Below are 24617 nucleotides of genomic sequence, written 5' to 3'. Positions count from 1 at the left end.
TATACAGGAGATCCTTATTGGTTATCCATTTTAAATACAGTCGTGTGTACATGTCAATCCCAAACTCCGCAACTCTCTCTTTCCTCCCTCCTTTCACTCGGAAGCCATAAGTTCATTCTATAAGTCTGTGAGTCTCTTTCTGTTTTGTGAATTCATTTGTAACGTTTCTTCTTAGATTGCACATATAAGGGATGTCATAGAATATTTCTCCTTCTCTGACCTCCTGCACTCAGTGTGACCCTTTCTAGGTCCGTCCATGTTGCTGCAAATAGCATTATTTCATTCTTTTTGGTGGCTGAGTAATATTCCATTGTATGTGTGTACCACATCTTTATCCATTCCTCTGTCGGTGGGCATGTAGATTGCTTCCATGTCTTGGCTATTGTAAACATTGCTATAGTGAACATTGGGGTGCATGCATCCTTTTGGATCATTAATGGGTATTTTTAAAGAACCTACTCTCTGTGATGAGCTTTGGGGAATAAAAAGTGGGCTGTGGGGTCCTTCCTTAAAGAATCATCATCCTTAAGAGAAATGATGTATCAGGAGTGACTAAATAGTGTGCCTGGTATTTTAGCTGTCGGCCAGCACCACCCTGAGAAAAGCAGTTCTGCTGTTGCTTGAACTGTTTGTAGAAGCCTTATCTGAATTGACTTCAGGGGTTCCCTTGAAAATCCACAGAGGGGAATGAATCACTGTTGAAGGCAGTTGGATTCTATTTGGGACAATAAACAAAAGTGCATGTGAGTGACCAAGCTGGGTATGTCTATATCTGCTTAGAAAACAAGCATGTGCAAGGGACAGTAAGATCAATTTCTTATTATTTCGTATTTATTTAGTTAGTAAGTGGCTCTGCGGGCTGCTTGCGAGGAGGAAGTCTTTAAGTGTTGAGTTATCCCAGTGCCCTATCATTCAGGACAAAAGGATGATTCTGCTGTCAGCCCTCCCCACCCCGACCCCCAGACATGTTTTTAAAGCATACTGTTTTCAACTCTGCTACTTTCAAACCTTTATAGGACAATGCTCCTGAAATGCCCCCAGTGAATAAAGCACATTTTCCATGATTACTCTTTACCAGTCAGACAGCTGACTAGTTAATAGAGTTGATTATTCTGAGAGTTCTTTTTCTTTGACCCTCCCCATCATTGGTGAAAGGGCCAAAGGAGATGGGGGGAGATCAGCGGGACCACAGATTATCCTGAAAAGAGATGCACCTGTGACCCAGATAACCTCTGACACAGGTTAACAGGTTGTGTGAGTCAGTGAGTGAGTGTATGTATGTGTGTGTGCGTGTGTGCATATTTGCCTGCTTTTTCCTTCTGCTAATATTTATGAATTCGAGTTCTTTGTTTTGGAGGGGTGAGTGAGTGGACTTCACATGCTGTGGGAGGCACCAGGGCACAGATCAGGAACCTTCAGTCTTATTCTTTGAGAACTTATTCTTTGGAAAACTTTGAAAAGATGCTCTCCAGCAGTGAGAACATCTCAATTTAGGCGTCTGTGCCTTAGCCTATGACTGATTTTGAAACTTTGGAGCTCTGGGAAAAAAGTGTGGGGTATCAAATCATTCCTCTGTTTTTATTTGAGTGTAGGAAACCTGAAGTTTTATGTCTGCCTAAATTGGATAATTATTTGTAATTTTCAGTGTTTTTTTCCACTTTTTGCAATAAATTATACACAATGAAAAATTATGATTTTCACCTTTTTTGAGTGGGCAGTTCACTGGAATTCAGCACATTTGCAATATCATGTAATCATCACCACTCACTACTATCTTTTAACATTGATTGTTCCAAACAGAAACTCTGTACATTACTATAACGCCCCATTCTCCATTGCCCCAGCCCTGAACAGAATAGTAACCACTACCCTGCTTTCTGTCTCTTAACTCTCTTGCTGCTGCTGCTGCTGCTAAGTCCCTTCAGTCGTGTCCAACTCTGTGCGACCCCATAGATGGCAGCCCACCAGGCTCCCCCGTCCCTGGGATTCTCCAGGCAAGAACACTGGAGTGGGTTGCCATTTCCTTCTCCAGTGCATGAAAGTGAAAAGCGAAAGTGAAGTCGCTCAGTCATGTCCGACTCTTCGCGACCCCGTGGACTGCAGCCTTCCAGGCTCCTCTATCCATGGGATTTTCCAGGCAAGAGTCCTGGAGTGGGGTGCCATTGCCTTCTCCATTACCTCTCCTAGTTACCCCGTATACGTGGAATCATGCAGCATTTGTCCTTTTCTGACTGGCTTATGTCACTAAGCGGGTCTTCAAGGTTCATTCCTGTTGTAGCATGTGTCCAAATCTTGTTCTTCTGTAAGGCTGAATAGTACTGCATTGTATGATTGGACCACATTTTATGTATCCATTCATCTGTTAATGGACACTTGGGTTACTTCCATTTCTTGTCTGTTACAAATAATGCTGCTGTGAACAGGGGGGTACAGGTATCTGTCTGAATCCTTGCTTTCCGTTCTTTGTGGTATATATACCTATGAGCAGCATTGTTGGAACTTGCTTTTTGTTTATTTTGAAATAATTTTAGTCTTATGGAAAAGTTGCAAAAATTGTACAGAGTTTGGTTATGTGCTTCATGCAGCTTCCGCTAATGGTAACATATTATGAAACTACAGTGTCATTGTCAAAACCAAGACATTAACATTGGTACCCTAGCATTATCTAAGCTAGACTTTGTTTGGATTTCACTAGTTTTTCCACTAATATCCCTTCTCTGGTGCAGGATCGCACGTGGGCTTTGCTTGTCGTGTCTCTTTAGTCTCGTCCAATCCGTGACAGTTCTTTAGTCTTTTACTGTCATTCGCGACCCTGACATTTTGAGTACCAGTCAAGGATTCTAAACACTGTCCCTCAGTTCAGATTTGACTGGTGTTTTCTCCTGATTAGTTTGAGGTTAGACATTTTTGGCAAGAATCCCGCAGAAGTGATGGGACCTCAGTGTATCATATCAGGAGGTTAGTGATGTCAGTGTCTTATTACTGATGATGTAACCTTGATCACTTGGTCAAGGTCATGTTGGCCAGCTTTTCTCCACTGTGAAGTTACTAGTTTTTTTCTATTTTGGGGGGAAGTTCTTTGAAACCATGCAAATATCCTCCAACTTTTTTTTTTTTTAACTGAAGGATAATTGCTTTACAGAATTTTCTGGTTTTCTGTCATACATCAACAAGAATTAGCCATAGGTACACCCATGTCCCTTCCTTCTCAGACCTCCCTCCCATCTCCCTCCCCACTCTACCCTTCAGCCTGTTGTAGATCCCCCAACTTTTGACCATTTATTTTTACCATGTGTCAGTAGATCTTGCTTACAACCATTATTACAGTGGTGTTCTAATGGTGATTTTTCTGTCATCTTGATTTTTTTTTTTTTTTTTTTAGTGCATGGAAAGCAAAGAAGCCCATCTCTTCTTATTGCAGTTTCTATAACAAGCCTTTGGGAAATGAGTTATCAAGAGTATTTTAGATTGGTACCTTCTAGATCATTAGAATTAGATAATAATTTAAATTTTGATTCATGAAGATTTTGATAGCACTGTGTTGCAACTGACTACTTTTTCCTGGGGGAAAAAAAATGTAGGCCCCCTCTTAAACACAGTCTAACCCTTTCCCTGTGTGTGATGTGACGTAATGTGATGATACATAGATCAGATCAGGCTGCAGTTGCTGAGGGTGTTCATCCTGTCAGTTGCGTTCCTTTAGTAATTTACTTCTCTGTTGAGATGATAGAGGGTTTTCATCCTTCACAGCATAAAAAGGGAATAGGTGCTGGAGCTGCCACCCAGGCATTTGCTTCCTCCTGTTCCTTCACATAGTCCGACCAGTGCTGGAATGAGACTCCAGTTAGAATGGCACTGGCAGAGCCTTTCAATAGCTGCTCAATGAGTGACCTCCCACAGGTGACTCCATCAGCCATGGGCCCCCACAGGAGGGCTGGGATGCAGAGGTCAGCTAACGGATGTTCACTGTATCCCCACAGGATCTGTGGTACTAAGTCACTACATTAGGGGAACTTATCAGGACACATTTCCTGTTCCCAGGAGCTCAGACTGATTTGGAAGCATGATAAGAATGATGCTTAATCAATGGGAATGCATAAGGAAATAACCGAGTACATTAAAGAAGGCTAGTTAACTTGGAGTGTTGCCAGGGGGTGGGTAGGCTGGGTTAGGTGAGATGGGGCTGGTGGAGGAGCTGTGCTTTAAAGGAAAAGAAGAGGTGGGTTTTTCGAGTTTGAGAAGCATGAACATTGATGAGTTGGAGGGAAACCCCAAGCAGGTCACTTTGCTTTATGCAGGAAGGCAGGTTCCATCTGATGTCCATTTCCTTCTCTGCTGGAGACAGTGCAGAGAGCAGGCTGATGGCCAGCGACATGACTCAGCTTTGAGAGGAGCCAGTGAACCTGACCTGAGGGGCATGTGGGCTACCGCACTCTGCTCTTTCAGCTCACAGAATCCCCCTGATCAAAGATGCTTTTAGTGTCCACTTCGGCAGCACATATACCAAAGATGCTTTTAATTGGGAAAGAGCTATCAACACTTGAACAGATTTCTAAGGGTCAGGAATCCCTAGAAGGTATCATTTTTTTCCCCTCAACAAATTGAAAAATTCTAACCGAAGCATATATAATTACATAGCCATCTTTTTGTGCCCTAGCTAATCTTCTGAGCTAAGCAACAATTGATCCATATAAATTGTATCTATGTCTCTTCTTTGCCTTCATTTGAAGAGAAGTCTAAATTTTTCTTTGTATTTAGTGGGGAAAAAGCTTTGTTTTTAGTTTTGCATTGGACCCATTTTTATTTTTTTGGCTGCTCTGGGCCTTTCTTGCGGCATGTGGGCTCTTTGTTGCTGCACGGGAGCTTCTGTCTATTTGCTGTGTGCAGGCTTCTCTTGTTGTGGAACACGGGCTGTAGACCTTATTATGGGCTCCATCACCCTGAGGCATGTGGGATCTTAGTTCCCCAGCCAGGGATTGAACCGATATCCCCTTCGTTGGACCCCTTTTTAAAACCACGCTCTACATACTCAGGAAGAGAAGTTCCATGTGCCTTAAGTATAGTGTGGTTCATTCAAGTTATACTTGAAATGTACTATGGATTGTATTTTAATCTTTATATTGGGAAACATATTAGCAGGTTTTTTATCATTATTCTGACATTTTGTAAACCATTGGAAATTCTCTGGCTCCAGGGCTTCCTCTTCCATAAAGAGAACTCATGTTCTTCCTGGAGATTTAATGGCCACTCTGAAATAATGTCTCATAGTTAATAAGATTTTCATGACTTTTACAAACTATATACTTCAGTAAACATACTAATGGATATACAATGAAGTAGCTCAAACCAGATGGTTCTCAATAAATTAACAAGGAGGAATGTAACATTCAGATGGGGAATAACACATCACAGAAAGCCTTACTCATAAAATTAAGTAACCCTCCATAAATGTAAATGAACATGATAATAATGGCTCAGCATTTCGTATCTTCTAAGTACCTAGAGCAACCTTGTAAATAAGCAGGGACCTTAAGAGGCAGAGGGGAGATAGACTGCTAAATAGTGACATTGATGGCAATTTTCATTTACCCTGATTCAATTGGAAGAATTAATTAGTTGGTTCTCCAGGTCACAAAATGAAAATGGTATGACATTTTGCTCAGCTTCAGGGAAGGTCTTATACAGACATACATTCAGTCCTGTAATTTTTCTTTTTTTAGCAAGTTTTTAAAAAATGATGAAAAGGCTGGTGTTTACATTGAGCTTCTTTTGGTCTTTGTCTTAAGAACTCAAGACCATCTTTTAAAATTGTCATCTTCCTTTTTTGTCAAAAGGTCAAAAGTTGTTGAAGGATCTGTTGAATCGGCTCTGTTACTTTCTGGCTATATAGTCCTGAGGAATTGTAAACCCCTCTAAACCTGAGAATCCTCGCTGTTAACACGGGAAACCTGATAAATAAATAATGCATGGGTGATGAGTGCCTGGCCCAACGAGGGGCTTTGGTGATAAGTGCTCAATCTACAATATGTGCTGAAAAAAAGAAAAGGATGTTCCCCCAGCTCTAAGAGCCTGCAGCCACTCTCCTTCTTTCACTGAGCACACAGATGAGCAAAAAGAAGAGGGTACACGTCAGATGGATGGGGAACTGCAGGCTGGCAAGAAGCGTGACTCTGGCAGAGGAGGCGAAAATAAAACCTAGGATCCCTGCATCTAGAAGCGTATGAGTGGAAGCCAGCGAAGGCTCAGCGTGGATGCCCAGTAATTTATCTTCTCCCCCCTTCCCCACCACCAACCATTGCATGCACATCATTCATGTGGTAAGACACAAAGAACAGTGGTCAAAAGCAAGATGGAGAGCTTCCCATTGACTCCTCCAGTCCTCTGAGCATACAGGGGTCTGAAGGGAAAGAGAGAACCCGCCGCCCCTTCTTTTAAGTGTATTATTACATCTACTTTTCTGTCCTGAAATGAATTCATAAATAATATGCCCTGCTAACATATATAATTTTTTAAAAGGCTGATTCTCTAACTCTAATATGAAAGAGAAATGAAAATACTTTGCAAAAAGGTAAAAGATATTTTGTATATTCATAGTCCAGAAATGCTATACCATACGGATGTGAGTCTGAGTGAACTCCGGGAGTTGGTGATGGACAGGGAGGCCTGGCGTGCTGCGATTCATGGGGTCGCAAAGAGTCGGACACGACTGAGCGACTGAACTGAACTGAACCCACAAAGCACACTGGAAGGCAGCAATGGTGTCTCATGCCTCCTTGCAGTGAATATGTTTGTATTTAAGAGGAATAAGACATTGAGTTGAAGCTGCTCAGCCCTTTTTGCTTATAACTGCCATCAGGAAAGATAAGCTAAATAGAAAGGTGCCTACACATAGATACGCAGATATACACAATTGGCATTACTGTGACAGCTTCAAATATGGACTAGTTAGGGTACATTGTCCTGGAGACCCAGAGCTTCTGCGTGGCATTGACTTTACGCCATGATTTTTCTGAAACAATAATGACTCGTTGGTGAAATTCAAATAAAACAGAGCACAAAGGTTCTTTGATTTACATGGCAGTTATATTCCTGGAAAACTCAGTGTGTATTCAAATTGTGCCAAAGAGTAGATTCTGTGAACCCACATGAGAACTTGGGAGGCATGTGAAGGCCTGTGGGGAGTGGACAGCTCTGCCCCACGCAGGACTGTTATCCCATCTCAAGGCGTCTGGCATCCTTGGTCCTCAGCCAGGGGCTAGGAAAGCACTCACCAACCCAAGAACTGAGCATGTGCTCACAGGGTCTAGAATGCTGTCTTTATATCACACCCTTATAGGGATACAAGAATAAAGGCGGGGATAAGTCTCAGGGGTAAATTTAGTCTTCTTAAAAACTGGATGTTTCAAGAACTGAGAGTTACCAGTCTTCCTCTGGGTCTCTTCGGTTGCTGTCTTTAAAATAAAACCTCCTTTAGAACAAAAGCTGCCTTTCCTTGCTTTTCTGATCACAAATTGTCTTTATGACTGTTATGGTTTCAATGTTCTGCTGATGATTATTCCAAAAATTCTGTTTTTTCTGGTTTTCTTGTTTCTCTTTTTGTCGCCTTTCATATGTGCCATTACGTGTCCTTCTATGACTTTAAAACCTGTAATGACTTTACTGTAATTTTATTATGCTTATCTGTCCTAACCAGTATTGTATAGTAGATACTAGTTCCATCCAGGTGATTTTCAGGGCTGGGATATAATTGAGGAAATAATGTTCATTATTTCTTGGTGTGATTTGAGGGATTGAACAGCCACTTATAACAGCCTCCACATCACCCAGTTATGACATTGTAACTCTTTCTCCCGAAGGGTATTCATGGTATGGTATCCAGACATCACTGGAGCTGCCCTGTGGGTTTCAGGCAGGGCCATGGTGCACATCTCACTCTCCAGGGACCCCTAGACTCCTAGGATCCCCTCTAAAGTGCCCAGGATCCAGGCCCAGAGGGTCTAAGACAGCCTGGCTATATGTCTTTTATTTTTTTAATATATATATTTTTTAATTTAAAAAATATTTTTTCTTTGCTCGAGACAGCTCTCAGTTACAGCACTCGGGATTGTTGATCTTTGTTGTGTTATGTTACATCTTGCTTGTCACAGTCTTTTAATGGTGACATGCACACTTTTAGCTGTGGCATGTGGGATCTAGTTCCCTGACCAGAGACTGAACCCCAGGTCCCCTGAGTTGGGAGCTCGAAGTCTTAGCCACCGGACCACCAGGGAGGTCCCCATGTATCTTTTTAAATGTTCCATGTGAACCTGATGGGCACTCACAGGCACTAAGGGTGATACCAGCCGGGCACACCTTACAGCCTTGGTTTCCTTACCTGAACCTGTCAGTGCTGTGCGTGCGAATCCAGAGGGTATACTTATCCAGTCCTGACTTAGGAGGGCCCAGTGGATGTCCTGCTAGGTCAAAAACAGAGAAGCTATGGAGCGCTCCCCCTTTTATTATCATCTGCTTATGGGGTTGACTTGGCTTCCCTGGTGGCACAATGGTAAAGAACCCATCTGCCAGTGCAGGAGAGGCAAGAGACGCAGGTTCAGTCCCTAGGTCAGGAAGATCCCCTGGAGGAGGGCATGGCAACCCCCTCCAGTATTCTTGCCTTGAGAATCCCATGGACAGAGGAGCCTGGCAAGCTACAGTCCATCGGGTTGCAAAGAGTTGGACACAAATGAAGCGAGTTAGCTTGCACGCCTGCTTATAGGGTGCTTAGGAGGTTTCCATCGTCAGGAGGAAGAACAGAAAATGACTCGTTACCTACACAAGTCCGACTCTGAATCATAAAAAGCATTACACTTCACCTGGCACAGAAGGCTGAAAAAAGTCAGCGTTTGTGAGACTGAGGTTCTGTTTTTCCTTTTCCAGCTGACGTCGCAGCATCCTTACGCTGAAGTTTTCATTGGCCGGCCACACGTTTGGACCGTTGACCTTGGCAATCAGGAGGAGGTCGAGGATGCCGTGAAAGCGATTTTAAGTCAGAAGGTTGTTTCTTTTATTCCATCTTCTCCATTGGTAATGTGAATGAGATGGTGTGGAAAGCATCCCAGCCCTTTGTTTGAGTAGTTAGAACATTTCCATGTCGGCTTAACTCTGGCATTAGAAAACAGCCCAGCTAAAGGGCTGGCCTGCGGATTTGGTGGATGTTCTATGACATGGAAATGGAGCTGGTGTCCAAATGAGTGTGGATTCTGCAGATCTTTCGACACGAATCCTGGGTCCCATGTACGGTAATAGAAGCTTGAATTGTTACTTGAGTCTTCAACCTAATTATGTAGCTCTCCTAAAGATCATAAAAGATAGTCCTGCTCCCCTGCAAAAAAAAAAAAAAGAAGTTAGCAGGATAAGGAATAATCAAGGAATTACTGGGAAATGTTTTTCTATAGCATCTATTTATTTGGCTTTTCTACCTATACATCTTATAGAATTTTATATAAGAAACTAACTTCTCTGGACTTTTCCTGATCAGTTCACCATCATGTCTTAAATACCTACTGTATGCACAGCACTTTCTGAACCACTGTAGGGGATGCTTACTTCATAAACATAAAGGAGGCTTGTTCCACTTAGGATCTCGCGGCACCCCCTCGGGCAATTACTTAACCTCTGAGTTACTAACCTTCCTCATCCTTGATGAAGGATAGTTTCATCTGCTTTACAAGTGCTTGAGAAGATTCGATGAGACAATGAATATAAAGTGTTTAAAGGCAGTGTCAGCATCACAATGAACATTTAGTCAATCGTATGAAACCAGTAGGCTTCCCAGGTGGTTCTAATAGTAAAGAACTCACCTGCCAATGCAGGAGACATGAGAGACATGGGTTTGATCCCTCGGTCGGGAAGATCCCCTGGAGAAGTGCATGGCAACCCACTCCAGTATTCTCGCCTTGAGAATCCCATGCACAGAGGAGCCTGGCACGCTACAGTCCATAGGGTGGCAAAGAGCTGGACATGGCTGAAGTGCCTTAGCACACACGCACACGTGAAGTCAGGGTTAGTATCACATATGCCATAGTATTCTTTTATATTGAAGTATAATTGATTTACAGAGTTGTGTTTCAAGTACACAGCAAAGTGGTGAAGTTATCCATGTATAAATTCTTGATCATATTCCTTTTCCATTATGGTTTATCACAGGATATTGAATATAGCTCCCTGTGCTCTGCAGTAGGACCTTGTTTGTCCATGCTATGTGTAATGGTTTGCGTCTGTTAGCCTCGGCTCCCAGTCCAGCCCTCTCCTGCAACCACAAGTCTATCCTCTGTGTCTGTGAGTCTGTTTCTGTTTTGTAGACAAGTTCATCTGTGTTGTATTTTAGGTTCCACAAATCAGTGCTATCATACAATGATATGCCTTTCTCTGACTTGCTTCACCTGTTGGCTGTTGGTCCATTCATGTACCTGCAAATGGCATTATTTCATTTTTGTGGCTGAGTAATATTCCAGGGTATGTTTTTTGTGTGTGTGTGTAAGTAATATATATACCATGTCTTCTTTATCCATTCTTCCATCAATGGACATTTAGGTTGTTTGTATGTCACAGCCATTGTAATACTATAATATTCTTATTTTTGTTAGTGATAGTCTTGATTTTCACTAGATTATAAGCAACATAGGCAAGAACTATATCTGTCTCACTGCTGTGTTCTCAGGACCCAGCATAATGATGTACCTAACAGGTGGATGGGAAGCATGGAGAGAGTGAGGATAGATGTTTGCAAATCACACACTAAGGCAGAGTATGTTTGGTGCCAAGACCAACATGCCAGAGATTGAGAAGGGTCTGTCTTCTCTGCTTTTTTTTTTTTTAATTGAAGCATAGTTGATTTACAATATTTTGTTAGTTTTCTGTGTACAGAAAAATGATTCAGGTACATATGTATATTCTTTTTCATATTCTTTTCCATTTTACTTTATTACAGGATATTAAATATAGTGCCCTATGCTATACAGTATAGGAGCTTGTTGTTTACCTACTTTATATATAGTAGTTTGTCATCTCAAATTCCTGATTTATCCCTCCCTGCTCCTTTCCCCTCTGGTAACTGTAGGTTTTTCTGTGTGTCTTCTCTGCTTCTTATAAGGAGAATGCAGCATTGAGTTAAGTCTCAGAGGATGAGTAGGGATCTGCACACCTAAACTGGGATGTGGGTTCAAGAAGATAAGAGTTGGAGGAACAGTGAGAGTCACGGGGAAGAGTCTAGAAAGACATGTATCCTGGGAGGAGTCACCAGCTGGCCATGTAAAGGACCATCTGACCCCTTTGAGAAATAAAATGTGTACCCCACAAGAGCCAGTTTCAGCTTACTAAGAACATCTCCAGGGAACAGGAGCATTCCAGTGTTGTCCATGTCCCTTTAGAGGGAATATACTAATTGAGCTCTGGGGTGACTGCTCAGAGCTTCCCATCAGTGACGTGTACAATAACATCTCTGCCTCAACAGTTTAGGGCAGAAGTTCCCCAGACCTCTGGTGGCCAAGCTGAGAGATGAAGTGCCTAGTGAGGCTGGCTGCCTCAAGTGTCTGCCGCACGTCTGAATCTTCCCCACCAGAGGGTCCTCCTCATAAAGATTGAAAGCTCTTTTTTCTTCAGTCTCAGAGTCCTCTAGGTGTTAGCTTCGAGAGCTGCCATAACAAAGAACCACAGCTTGGTGGTTTAAACAACACGGATTTATCCCCTCGCAGTTCTGGAGGCTCCAGTCTGAAGTTAAATGTTGGCAGGGCCATGCGCCCTCTGAAGTCCCTCTGGGAGGGCTCCTCCTTGTCTCGTCCACCTTCTGGTGTTCTTGGCTTGTGGCTGCAACACTTTAACCCCTGTCTCTGTCGTCACGAAATGGTCTCCATATGTGTGTCTGTCTGTCTTCTCCACTTCTTACCGAGACATCAGTCATATTGGATTAGAAAGAAAGAAAAGAAAGTGAAGTTGCTCAGTCGTACCCTACTCTTTGCAGCCCCATGGACTGTAGGCCATCAGGCTTCTCCATCCATGGGATTTTCCAGGCAAGAGTACTGGAGTGGATTGCCATTTCCTTCTCCAGGGAATCTTCCCGACCCAGGGATCAAACCCAGGTCTCCCGCATTACAGACAGACACGTTACCCTCTGAGTCATCAGGGAAGCCCTTACGGGATTAGAGTACAGCCTAAATCAATATGACCTCATCTCACTTGATTGTATCTATTTGCATCTCTAAATAGAATCCCATTCACAGGGTTAGGACTTCAACATCTCTTTTTGGGGGGACAGTTCAACCCACAACACTTAGTTAAGTGTGCATGGCCTCAAAGAGGAATAATTGAAAATTAATGTACAGACAGAAAATCTTGGATCATAAAGTTCAAAACGTTGTAGCTAATAGATCCCTTTTGTCAGACAGAAATCTCACAGGAATGCCTGACACATACAGCACTGAGTGGGTGCCGAGTTCTGTCCACTCCTAAGTGAGGCTCTGTTCACTCCATGGAACATCTACTGTTCCACGTTTTAAAACCCTTTCCCTTGGTGGTTTAAGCAACACAGATTTGTTTAAATAATTTTAAACTAAGGCCACTTAACTGGGGGGGCGGGGGGGGGAGTGGTAATTATAATGGATGATATGTAGGGAGAAGCTCTTTCTACACATGTAGAATCTCTCTGTACATCTTTATGAGCCTTATCTCATTTAATCATTCTACAGATAAGAACATTAAGATTTAAAGAAATTAAATAATTTACTTAAAATTGCACAACTAGTAAGTAGTAGGGCCTGGATAGAAACTAGTATTTTGACTGGTTTATTAAGATAAAATTTTAAAAGAAAAACAGCATGAAATGAAGTAAAGGAAACGGTGAGAGTGAGAGAGATAAAATAAGGGATGAGTGTAATACAAAAACAATTGTCATTATAACCCTTAGTTCAGTTCAGTTCAGTTCAGTCACTCAGTCGTGTCGAACTTTTTGCGACCCCATGAATCGCAGCACGCCAGGCCTCCCTGTCCATCACCAACTCCCGGAGTTTACCCAAACTCATGTGCATCGAGTCAGTGATGCTATCCAGCCATCTCATCCTCTGTCGTCTCCTTCTCCACCTGCCCCAATCCCTCCCAGCATCGGAGTCTTTTCTAATGAGTCAACTCTTCGCATGAGGTAGCCAAAGTATTGGAGTTTCAGCTTCAGCATCAGTCCTTCCAATGAACACCCAGGACTGGTCTCCTTTAGAATGGACTGGTTGGATCTCCTTGCAGTCCAAGGGACTCTCCAGAGTCTCTCAAGAGTCTCAAGAGTCTTCTCCAACACCACAGTTCAAAAGCATCAATTCTTCGGTGCTCAGCTCTCTTCACAGTCCAACTCTCACATCCATACATGACCACTGGAAAAACCATAGCCTTAACTAGATGGACTTTTGTTGGCAAAGTATGTCTCTGCTTTTGAATATGCCGTCTAGGTTGGTCATAACTTTCCTTCCAAGGAGTAAGCGTCTTTTAATTTCATGGCTGCAATCACCATTTGCAGTGAGTTCTTATAGCCCTTAAGCTTGTTATAAATGTGTCAGAAATTTGGTACCAAGATTTCTCATATTTAATTACAAGGTTTTAGGTTACATGACACTCAAAAAAGCAAGAAAACAGGATGCATCATTAAGAGAGGACTCTGTCAATAAAACCAGACCCAGAGATGACCCAGATGTTGGAATTATCAGACAGCAAATTTTAAATGCTGAGACAAATATATTAAAATGTTTAATGGAAAAAGTGGACAGCGTATGTGAACAGATGGGGGATTTAAGCAGAAATGGAAAATGAAAAAATACTAGAACCAAAGGTACAGACAGTATCAGAAATGAACTCTTTCACTGGATTTATCAGCATATGTACACAGCAGAGGAAAATAATTCAGTGAACTTAATGACTTGTCAGTAGAAATTATTGAAATGAGAGAAACAAGATAAAGAGAGGGGGCATATGAGATCTGTGGAACAACATCAAACAACCCAACTGATGTGTGATGAGAGTCTCAGAGGAGAGAATGACCAGAAGAAACATTTGTGAAAAGACGATGGCTAAGAATTTTCTAAAATTGATGAATGACATCAACCTACAGATCCTGGGAGCTCAGTGAAGGCCAAGCAGGATAAATATGGAGACGAACACGGTTAGGTACATTGTAGCTGAACTGCCAAAAATGAAAGATAAGGAAAATAATCTTGAAAGTAGCCAGAGAAAAATTTATTACATTCAGGGGAATAACAGTATGAAAGACGACCAACTTCCTATTGGAAATAATGAGGACCATAAGGGATTCCAGAGGAGCCAGAATGTGTAGAGCCTTTGAAGAGAAAGGCTGCAGAGCCCTTAAGAAATCCCCCCTTAAAGAGGGATTATGGATTTTATTCTAAGTATGATGGGTAGTTTTGAACAGTGGAATGGCATGACCTGTCTTACATTTGAAATCATCAAGAGAACTTACATGAAGTGTCTAACTTAAAATTCTCTACCTAGTAGATAGAGAAGATAAGACTCAACCCGTGGTCTTCTGCCTGCTAAGACCATATACTGGTGCCAAGGCACGTGTCAGGTGGGGCCATGCAGGGGTTAACTGATCTCAGATTGTAGTTCCCATAGAAATCCACACTCTGACTTAGAACACTGACTAATGCTAGAGGAGAGAGGAAATCCCACAGGAAGGAAAAAGGTAAAGAGGAGACAATGAAGGAAAATGTGGGGGGATAGGGAAAGTTTCCAAGGCCAGGAGGGACTGCATGGTGCAGTCTGCAGGCATCCTTCCTGTGGCCATGACTAACAGTCCTTCTTCCACCAGGCAGGATGATCGAACAACTCCCCCTGCTTCTCCATAACTGGCCCTATTTGGGATTCTCAGTCACTGTGGTTTCACATTCCCTTTCCTTCCATTCCCCCAAAGAAGCCTTGACTTTCCCTGAAGGACTGTTATGCAGAAAACTCTCTCTCTGTCTCACTGACACACACACACAAAACATATTTCTTAAGCTGCAGAGCTTTCCCACACAGAGGGACCCTGTTCCCATCCACAGCAGGATGGCTCATGGGACTCACTGGCAGAGATGGCGTAAGAATATAGTTTCTTTCCTTTCTGGCTCTTCCTTTGTAGGAAAATTGGTTTCTTATCTTTTAGAACAGTGAACTGGCCACAGAGCAGGTAATGAGTCGGCATCCCTTTGGTTAACCTGGGTTTGGTTGGTAGGGTGACATAGGAAGAGCCGTTTTTCTGTGTTCATCGCATGAGCTCTTGAATTAATTCACTTTCATTTCTAATGGATGCCCTTTGGAATATGTTGTAGGAATGCCCTTTGAGTGTTTAGTATGCTTCCTACCACATGGGATCTGTTGGTGGCATGACACATGCCCACTGCTGTTTGTTTACCTCACCCTAGAAACCCTCTTATCCCTTTATAAATGAAACTGATATGCCAAGTCCTCTATTATATGTTTTTTGTTGTTGTTCTTATTCCTCCGTATATTTTCCCACAAACATGGGGGGAGACATATTCTCTAGCCAATTAGAGAAAGCTTCTGGAATCAGTCACAGGTTGGTTAAATAAATATTCTTTAAAAGAAAATAATAAGTATACATTGGGTGTAAAGGACTGTGTTTGGGTTAGAGAGGGCACAGCAAGTGCAAAAGCTTGGGATGAAAGGATGCAGGCTTGGAAGATGTAAGTCAGTTAAAGAATTTTGTGCTCGTCTGAGATGAGCTATCTAGGGACAAAAGGACCTCAGTTCTTGCAGAATAGTCCTGCCCTGGTATGACAGTACTTATGACTCTGCCTCTCTTGGCTCTCTCTGGGTGGATGTGGGCAGCAATGGCTGTGTGATATGTCATCTAATTGTGTATGCAAAGACACGTTATGAAAGTAACAATGATAGATAATGAAGATTTCAAATGTAATGTATGAATCAACACAGAAAACGGGAGAATATGCCTTGAGCCCAACTGCTTGGCTTCCCGCAGATGAGTATCTTCTCTGTCAATTTCCCATTTTCATCAGGCTTCACCTCACAGATGTTTTGTCCAGGCTTCCACCCTGTAGATTTGAGATAGGCAAGTACAGACTTAGGAGGGAAGTGGTGAACGTGCTAACTGCTGTTGGGTTCTCTGAAGCTGTAAAATATTGGATTACTGGTGATTTTCTCCCAAGTGTAATGTCCATTTCAGGTTAATAATGCCAGACGGCTGCCCCTGAAGACACAGGCCTCAGAACGTTGGCATAGGCAGTGCAGAACTCCAACCCACTTTTCTTTCCCTTCCATCAGGTATCACAATATTGATCAGATTGCCTCCCCCACCCCAGGGAGGCACCTTCTGCTTTATTTGCACCCTCTGATAAAGTCCAGGCCCCTTAGGGTAGAAATCTCAAGTCCTTTGTGGAAATTCAGTGAGCTGCTTTCGAGCCTAGCTCATTAGCTTCCATGATCCTAGTTCTTTCAAGTCTAATCTCCCACTACTTGCTCCCTCTAGAACATCTGCCATATCTTGGTCCTCCCTCAGTCTTGGCTTGCTAGAATCATAGATGATCTTAAGAGCCCAACATTTTAGCAGAAGTTGGCTTTGACCTTCTAGCCTCCTGGGACCTCTTGCTGAAATCTCTGTGATGCGTGATCACTGTGTTTTGATCCTTGAGTTCTTTGGGAACATATTCACCTACCAGTGCAAAAGGAAGTTTTTCACTGTCATGAAATAACTCATCACATGCCTTTCTCAGGGTAGGAGGCCTGCATTCATTTACCAGATGTTTGCTGGTTCCAGTGTGTGCCCTGCTGCTCAGCACCAGGGTACACATGATCCCACAGCCATGGACCCTGCCCCATAGATCTTACCTTCCAACAACTGACCCTCTCTGCCTTTGCTTGAATGCCTGCCATGTGTTAGACACTGAACTAAGCACTTGACTTTTTCCCTCGATGTAATATTCACCACAGATTCCAAAGCATGGGTTTTTCTTATCACCATTTCACACATGAAGGATCTTGAGCTCAAAGATGGTAGTTCATTTGCTCTGGGTCCCACAGCTGATAAGGAACAGGGAGGTTGTGAAGACAGGTCTGCTGATTTCCAAGTTCATATTCTTAGCCCCTCACCTGACTGCCTGCAGGCAGTGGCACCTGAGTGTGGGTGAATCAGTGGAGAACTGGGTACAGATTACATGTCTCATGTCCTCCTCTGTCATGATCTGTTCTGTTTCTGCAGATTGAGCCATACATGCCGTATGAATTCACATGCGAGGGGATGCTACAGAGAATCAATGCTTTCATCGAAAAACAGGTAAGACTCTCCCAAGTCCATCTGCCCTCGCCATTCCCTCCCTGCTGGTACCCCAGGCAGCTCATGAATATGTAAAAGCTCACCATGATTCTGTGGGATTGTCCTGATTTGGAGGATTCCACAAGCTAGATGAGGGCTTCTTGTAATTCTAACATATGAACGGCCATGGTCACCCAGAAGAGTCTGGCTGTCATTGGAATAAAAATGTTCCTTGTGGGTGGAAGGTCAAATGGATACTGAAGGGAGGGACTGGATGGTCAAGATGAAAACCTCCTTCACCATCAGACCTGTGCCTTGTCCAGGAACCACACAAAGACTTGGGTGGGGAGGGGGACAGATAGATGGCTCAAAATATGTCAGTAATTCCAAATAGGTAGGACTCTTTAGTGGTTTTCAAACGTTTTTAAAAATAGGATTCCTTTTCAAGTGAAACTTTACTTGAAATCCAAGTATATAAAACAGATAAAAGCAAAACTTTACTTCCAAAGCTGGGGAGGGCTCCTAGGGTCCCACCACCCCCAACAGAGTTGGGACACTGTGTCTTGTGCTCAGAGAAGTAAAGGCCAAGAGTGTCATTGCCATCATTTTAAAACATCTTAATTCCTTAGCCTTCAAAAATAACACAGAGCTAGAAATAGGCAGGCCAAGAGCCCCCGTGGGTAGGGGAATATGAGGTCCTTGACCAGGTGCAAGAGATGAGGAGCTCTGCTTCAAAGCAGAGCATCTTAGTGTGATCAAGAGATCTTGACACGTAGGCAGGGAGGACTCTGAAGGCTGAAAGTAGAAATGGTGTGTTCAGAGTGAAAGTAGGCGTGGACTGTAGGCCAAGGCAGGTTTCCAAGGAAAGATTTGAGGCCACAGACTGTGGTAAACCATGGACAACCCTGAATGCAGCCGCTGGACAAGGCCAGCCAGAGACAGAGGCTTCAGGGGCCCAGGCCTGATGTTCTGAATGATTGTTAATGGAAAGAGGGACTACAGTGCAGCCATCCACTGGTGTTCCAGCCCCTCCGCTGAGGCCTTCTGGCCGTATGACTTGGATGTGTTAGTTTCCTCCCCTGCAAAATGAGGATGATACTAGAACCTCAAGCGGCTACTGTGAAATGAGCTAGTACATATGAAGTGCTTGGAACAAGGCCGACACATATGTTCAATAAAGACACACTGTTGCTGTTGATTATTTAATATACATTATAGTATTATTATGTGACAATGTATTCTACAGTAGTATTCATCAGACTTTACCACGAGAGCTGAGCATTTGAGTCACTATCTCATTCACTCTTTATATGACACTTAACTTAAGAATGACAGTATCATTATCCTAATGGGGGCAGCCCTTTTCATACAGACTTTACATCCCAACTCATCATCTCATTTATCCTCACAGTAATCCTGGGAGGTAGCAATCATCACCCATTCTCTGGATAACAAGAACCAAGAGTCTCGGCCATAGGGCTCAGGGTTGGAATGATTCCATGCTCTCGGCATGGAATCAGGGTTGGATGCTGGGTTGGTTTGAGCCCATGCAGGCTTGCACCAACAGCATTGCCAGAGCCTCAGGCGATGACATGATCTCAAGAAGCTGCCAGCCCTTCCCCAACGGTGCAGACGGGGATGCTGTGGCCTGTGGCAGTGAGATTTTAACACATCACAGACTTTATACTCTTCCTGGAGGCTGAGATCTTATCAGGATCCCTGCCAAAACCCACTTCCACCTTTCCTGTCTCCACTTCCTCTCACGGAAAATGGTTACTCACCACCACACTGTAAAAAGTCATTTTGAATTTTATATCAGAGTATAGATGGTTTACAATACTGTAGTAGTTTCAGGTATACAGCAAAGTGATTAAGTTATACATGTGCATTCTTTTTCAGATTGTTTTCCCATATAGGTTATTTCAGAATATTAAGTATAGTTCCCTGTGCTATACAATGGGTCCTTGTTAATTAGTATATATATATATTAGTGTGCATATGGCTTCCCTGGTGGCTCAGTTGGTAAAGAATCTGCCTGAAATGCAGGAGACCTGGGTTCGATCCCTGATCGGGAAGAGTCCCTGGAGTAGGAAATGGCAACCCACTCCAGTATTCTTGCCTGGAGAATTCCATGGACAGAGGAGCATGGCAGGCTACAGTCCATGGGATCGCAAAGAATCGGACACGACTGAGTGACTGTCATTGTCACTTGTGTGTATATGTTAATCCCAAACTCCTAATTTATCCCCTAACCACCACCACCTTTCCTCTTTGGTAACCATAAGTTTATTTTCTATTGTCTGTGAGTCCGTTTCTGTTTTGTAAAAAAATGTTCATTTATATCATTTTTTAGAATCCACATATAAGTGGTATCATATGATATTTGAAAAGACTTTATCATATTTATTTGAAGGCCATTTTTCTTTCTTCCCTAAAATTCTTGAATGCCAGCCAGTCTTAGAAGTTATCATGTAACCCATTCTTTTTAAACCTATTACTAGATTTCCCTTCAAACAGGAAGGTCCTGTTCCGCAAATAGACCTTGTTAAATGCTCAGTGATGCAGGGCCACACCCGGTTTGGTCCCCTTGACATCCAAGTGCCTAGCCCTCTGCCTGTCAGGGAGAAGGTGAACAAAACTGAAAGAATGATTAAATGAATAGGAGGGTGATGAGTGTGTGTGCTTTTCATTCCTGTGTGCCAAGATCCAGCAGGCTCATCTTGACCCTAATGACTTGGAGAGACAATTAATAAAAGTGCCCTTCCACACTTCTCCTGGGTAGAAGAAGCTCTTCTGCAGAGCTCTGCAGCTCACAGAAACCCAGGGGTTTCTTTTCTGCCTGCTGTTATTCATGCATCCGCTCTGTAAGTATTTGTCAACTGGAGGGGACTGCAGACTGTTCCTGGAGTTGGGGAAGAAGAGGTGTCAAAGGATGAGTCTCTGTCCTTAAGTAGCTTCAAGGTCAAGATGATAGGCAGTGCTGCCGCCATTGATCACATCTGTCGCAGCGACTCCCCAGGTGTGCTCTGGGATCGTGTAGCTCAGGTGCAGGTTGGGGACAGGGGAGGACGGGGAGAGTGTCTGGAAGCACTTTGCGGGAGATGAGTCCTGAAGGCAAAGTGGGGGTCCCCGAGAGGTCGAGATGCAAAGGCCTGGGGGGGAAAAAAGAAATGGTGGTGAATTGGAAGGTTGGCTGTGACTGAAGAGAGAGAGAAGATGCAAGAGGAGGTCGGAGGAGACGCATCCTGAAAAGATGCTGAGGCTCAGTTCAAGAACTCAGAATTTGATTCTGGGACCAGAGGAGGCTGAAGACAGGTTTTAACTCAGGAATAGGGCAGTGATGCTATCAGATTGGTGTTTTAGAAAAGTGACTCTAGGAATCGCTTGTGTTTAGGGGCATTTCTTACTCAGCATTCTGTCAGTGCTGCTAATGAGCAATAAAGGGGCCTATTTTGAGTTTATCCTAGGCCTCCGGGGAGGGTTTTCTTGAAGCCATAATGTTCCCCAACTCCAGAAGGAAATTAGGAAGCCAAGACCCCATTGGTTCACAGATTGGATCTTTTGCCTCTTAACGATTAGCTCCAGGCTCTGGTGTTTCAGAGCTTGGAGTGTTCATTACTATCTTCAAAGAGCAGTGAGAGGAGAGAGGCTCTTTCTGGTGTGAACAGGAAAGCCTCAAGCTCTGAAGGGTGGCGGCAGTGCACGCTTGCTGTCTCTTAAATTGTAGGAGCACCACAGCCCTAATTAGGCTGATCTCTGCCTTCAGAGCCCTCCGTGTGATCTGCTAAGGGAATAAGGAAGCTTTTATCCCAGAACCCTTTCAAGGTTGTTCATCACACTCACCCCAGGCAACGGGGGCCAGAGGATGCCATTTGACCTCAATTGAGAAAGCCCTGGGCCTCAGTGTGTACTCTGTTCAGAGTGCTTGACAGCAGGCAACCTCCCTCTGCAGACCAGGTAGCACCCATAGGGAATGAATCCTGGCTTTAGGAAAACCACTTGCTTTTTCCCTTAATGCCCCCATTCCCTCTACTGTGCTAGTAGTGTCAATTTGCATAGCGAGCCCTATTGCATTGCTCTCCAAAAGAAACACCCTCTCCAGCAGTAGGAGCGAGGAGAAAAACCCAATGTATTCTAAGATCCAGAGCACTCTTCTCCCCTAGTCTGGGTGTGTTCAGGCTTGTTAAGTTTCTCGTTATGCATTTCTTGGGAAAGACTTCGGTGCTTGCCTCAGGCCAGAAAGTAGAGCAGGTTCTTTTGATGGAATGTCAATACTCAGGTTAATTTCTGAAAGCCATGCTCACATTATTTTGCAAGGAGCTGTATCATTTATGAGAAGAGCACTCTGGAGATAGGGAGAGGGAGAAAAGAGTTAACTCCAAGAGCCACAGTGGAATCAACTTTAGCTCCTGGGAAATCTGGTTCATGGGGGCCCATCCTGACCTCCAAGGGGCATGTTCTAGATGCAAGAACAAACCTGGCAGGGAACCTGGATAGCTCCACGTAGAGGGGAGGGTGGAAGCGCCAGGTCAGAGGGAAAGAGGAAGAGGAACCGAAACAGGGAGAAGGTTGTCAGTTGCTTAAGAAGTATTCACTGTTTTGAAAGATTGGTGGTTGCTGTTTGCCCAGCCATTCCTGAACCCAGGAGGGTTAAATGGATAATGGTTGAGTGCTGGGCCCTAGAGTCTAACAGCCAAGTTCACTTCCTGGCTTAGCCTCTACTCTCAGTGACCTTGGTCAAGTTTCCTCTTCTGTACAGTGAGGATACTACTACCTACCCCATGGGGTTGGTAGAGGAATCAAGAAATGAATACATGTTTAAGGCTGAGAAGGTACTTCGCACAGAGTAGGTCCTCTGAAAGCCTTAACTTCTGCTGCAGGAGCCCAGAAACCAATTTACTTGGTTTTCACATAAAAGACACAGCTTCTTGCAAAACGATGTGAGCACAATCATCCTGTATAGTATTTATAGGGTTTTTACAGGAAGTAGAAAATACAGCTGAAGAGCATGTTGTAAGACCATTTCAGGTGGTTTTTTTGTTTTTTTTTTAGCAACTTTATTGAGATGTAATTTACAGATCCGCAAATTCACTCTATGTAAGGGTACAATTCAGTGGGGCTTTTTGTTGCTGTTAATTATTAGGGTTTGGCAATTACTACCGCAACATTTCCATCACCTAAAAGACTCTTTTGTGCCCCTGTGCAGTTTCTCAGCATAACGTTTGTAAGGCTCATGTATACTGTGGCATGCTTTAGCATTGCATTCTTTTTCATTGCTGAATAGTATTCCATTGCATGGACAGACCACAGTTTGTTTACCCATTCTCCAACTGATGGACATATGGGTCATTTCCACCTTTTGGCTTTTGTGAAGAGTGGAGTGCTACCTTGAACATTCGTATGTATGTGCACATGTGTTTTTGTTTCTCCCAATAGTCTCCTCTGTAGAAGAGTTTGAAATGTGGGAGGTTCATGTCTAAATCTTTGCAACATGAACTTGTTGGCTTGCAGTGTAAAGATCACCATAGAGATTAGTCACCACAGCTCAGCTTCATGACCACCTTCTCTGTTGCCCTTGTGGAAATGTAAATTTGCACCTGCTGCTGGGAATCAGCCCCAGGGGCCACCCATGGACAGAGTTCACTCTGAGGACAGGACAAGTTGAGAATGGCAGGTACCGGCAAGCAACTGAAATGTGTTTAATCCAATCGGTCACGCATGATGTATTGAACACTTTTTCTGTGCTTGGCTCTGGATTCTTCTGCTATAACATAAATAACAAATATGCTCCTTACTCCTTACCTAGCTGGCTAAACTTGGCCCAAATCCCAATTTCATAGCCTTGAACCTGCTTCCCACTCCCCACCCCTTTTTTTTTCTTTTGCAAATTCCTGACCTTACTTGCTTTAGATCCTGCTTCCAGACTTGTATCTGAATCCACCTGCACCTGATATGTCACGGTGTAATAACTCAATCAAAGATTTAGCCAGACGTCCACTCAAGGTAGAAGGTTTATGGAGGAGATCCCAGTGCTTCACTCCAAGGGAGCAGCATCCCCCTCTCCCCACCCCGTCTTCTCCACCTCTTTGGGTGTTAGGTGAATCACATTTTCTCCAAACTGTTACTTAGCCTTTGTTACAAAGGCAGCACCCTTACTTCATTTTCATAGTACATTGTGTTCATTGGTTCAGAACATTACTTCTCATAAATGTGTTGATTAATAGACCTTTCTTACTATTGTTACTATAGGGAAATTTCATACTGAAGCAAACTTAGGGAAATTTGGTGACTGGCTAAAATCATTATTAGAGAGGAATGCAGATGTTCTGTGTCTAAGTGAGCTTGTTAACCAGATTGGAAATTACTGTTTATGTCTCTTCTGGTTATGTAAAGCTTCTGGGTTAGAATAGTATCTTTTTCTATTTCTATCAAAGCCCCAGGATGCCAAAACCATTCAGTGGTTCTTTATTAAGCACCAATTATCTGCAAAACACTGTGTTTGTGCTAAGCCGCTACCTCCTATTTAGCCTACCAAACCCAGCCCGGAAGTCCCTATTTCCTGGAAGCCTTCACTGACACTACTCCCCACCCCTTCCCGTCCCCAGAGTTAATTCTCTCTCTCCTCTCAGTGGCCTTTACATCCTGGTTGGACATCTGTTGTGTACTGTTCTGTAATTTTTTTTACTGTGGGCTTTTGTCCCCAGAGACTCTGTCTCATTCACATTCAGATTTCCAGCACCCAGGGCAAGTTTTAATAGTTGTTTGTTAAGTTTTGAATGGATGCCTGAGAGACCTTTCAAAGCCACCCTATGAGCATTTCAGGGAGGTTTGTTGGAAAAAGATGCCTGAGGCTGTCCTCTCTCTCTCTGAGTCTGCACTGCTGTATTGCTTCCTAACTGTTTCTCTGTTCCTGCTTCTGCTCCTGTCTACTGTTCTCAGCTCAGCAGATCCTGTCACTCCTCTGCCCAGAATTCTCCAGTATCTTCTATCTCACTCCAAGGAAAAGCCAAGGCTTTATATGGGTAACCACCCCCCACCCCCCGCCCCAAGCTCTGGGTGCTCTGACCTCCCAGATACCAACTCTTCCTACTTCCAACCCCCAACGCATGCACACACATGCATATGCACACCACACACATATGGGCACACGCACACACACAGAGCTCAGGCTGCGTGGAACTGCCCGCTCCTCCTGGAACCTGCCAGACCCTTTGCTGTCACGGCCTTCGCGCTTCGTTTGCTGCTTTCTGTTATGTCCTTCCCAGACACTTGCATGGCCCATACTTATCCTTCCTCAGGTCTTTTCTTGAATGTT

General features: G+C 43.5%; 1 protein-coding gene across 1 annotated transcript in view; it reads left to right on the top strand.

Annotated features, from left to right (window-relative positions):
• MGAT5 (alpha-1,6-mannosylglycoprotein 6-beta-N-acetylglucosaminyltransferase) overlaps positions 1 to 24617 on the top strand; it is a 232726-nt gene that overhangs the window by 193285 nt on the left and 14824 nt on the right. Inside the window, exons 14-15 of the mRNA XM_052663956.1 lie at positions 8917 to 9033; positions 17249 to 17323. Coding sequence (XP_052519916.1) covers positions 8917 to 9033; positions 17249 to 17323 — 192 coding nt within the window. The remainder of the gene's footprint in view (positions 1 to 8916; positions 9034 to 17248; positions 17324 to 24617) is intronic.

The sequence above is a fragment of the Budorcas taxicolor genome, chromosome 2 (genome assembly GCF_023091745.1).
Source record: "Budorcas taxicolor isolate Tak-1 chromosome 2, Takin1.1, whole genome shotgun sequence".
In the NCBI taxonomy this organism is placed as follows: domain Eukaryota; kingdom Metazoa; phylum Chordata; class Mammalia; order Artiodactyla; family Bovidae; genus Budorcas; species Budorcas taxicolor.
This window is presented reverse-complemented; position numbering and strand designations above follow the sequence as displayed.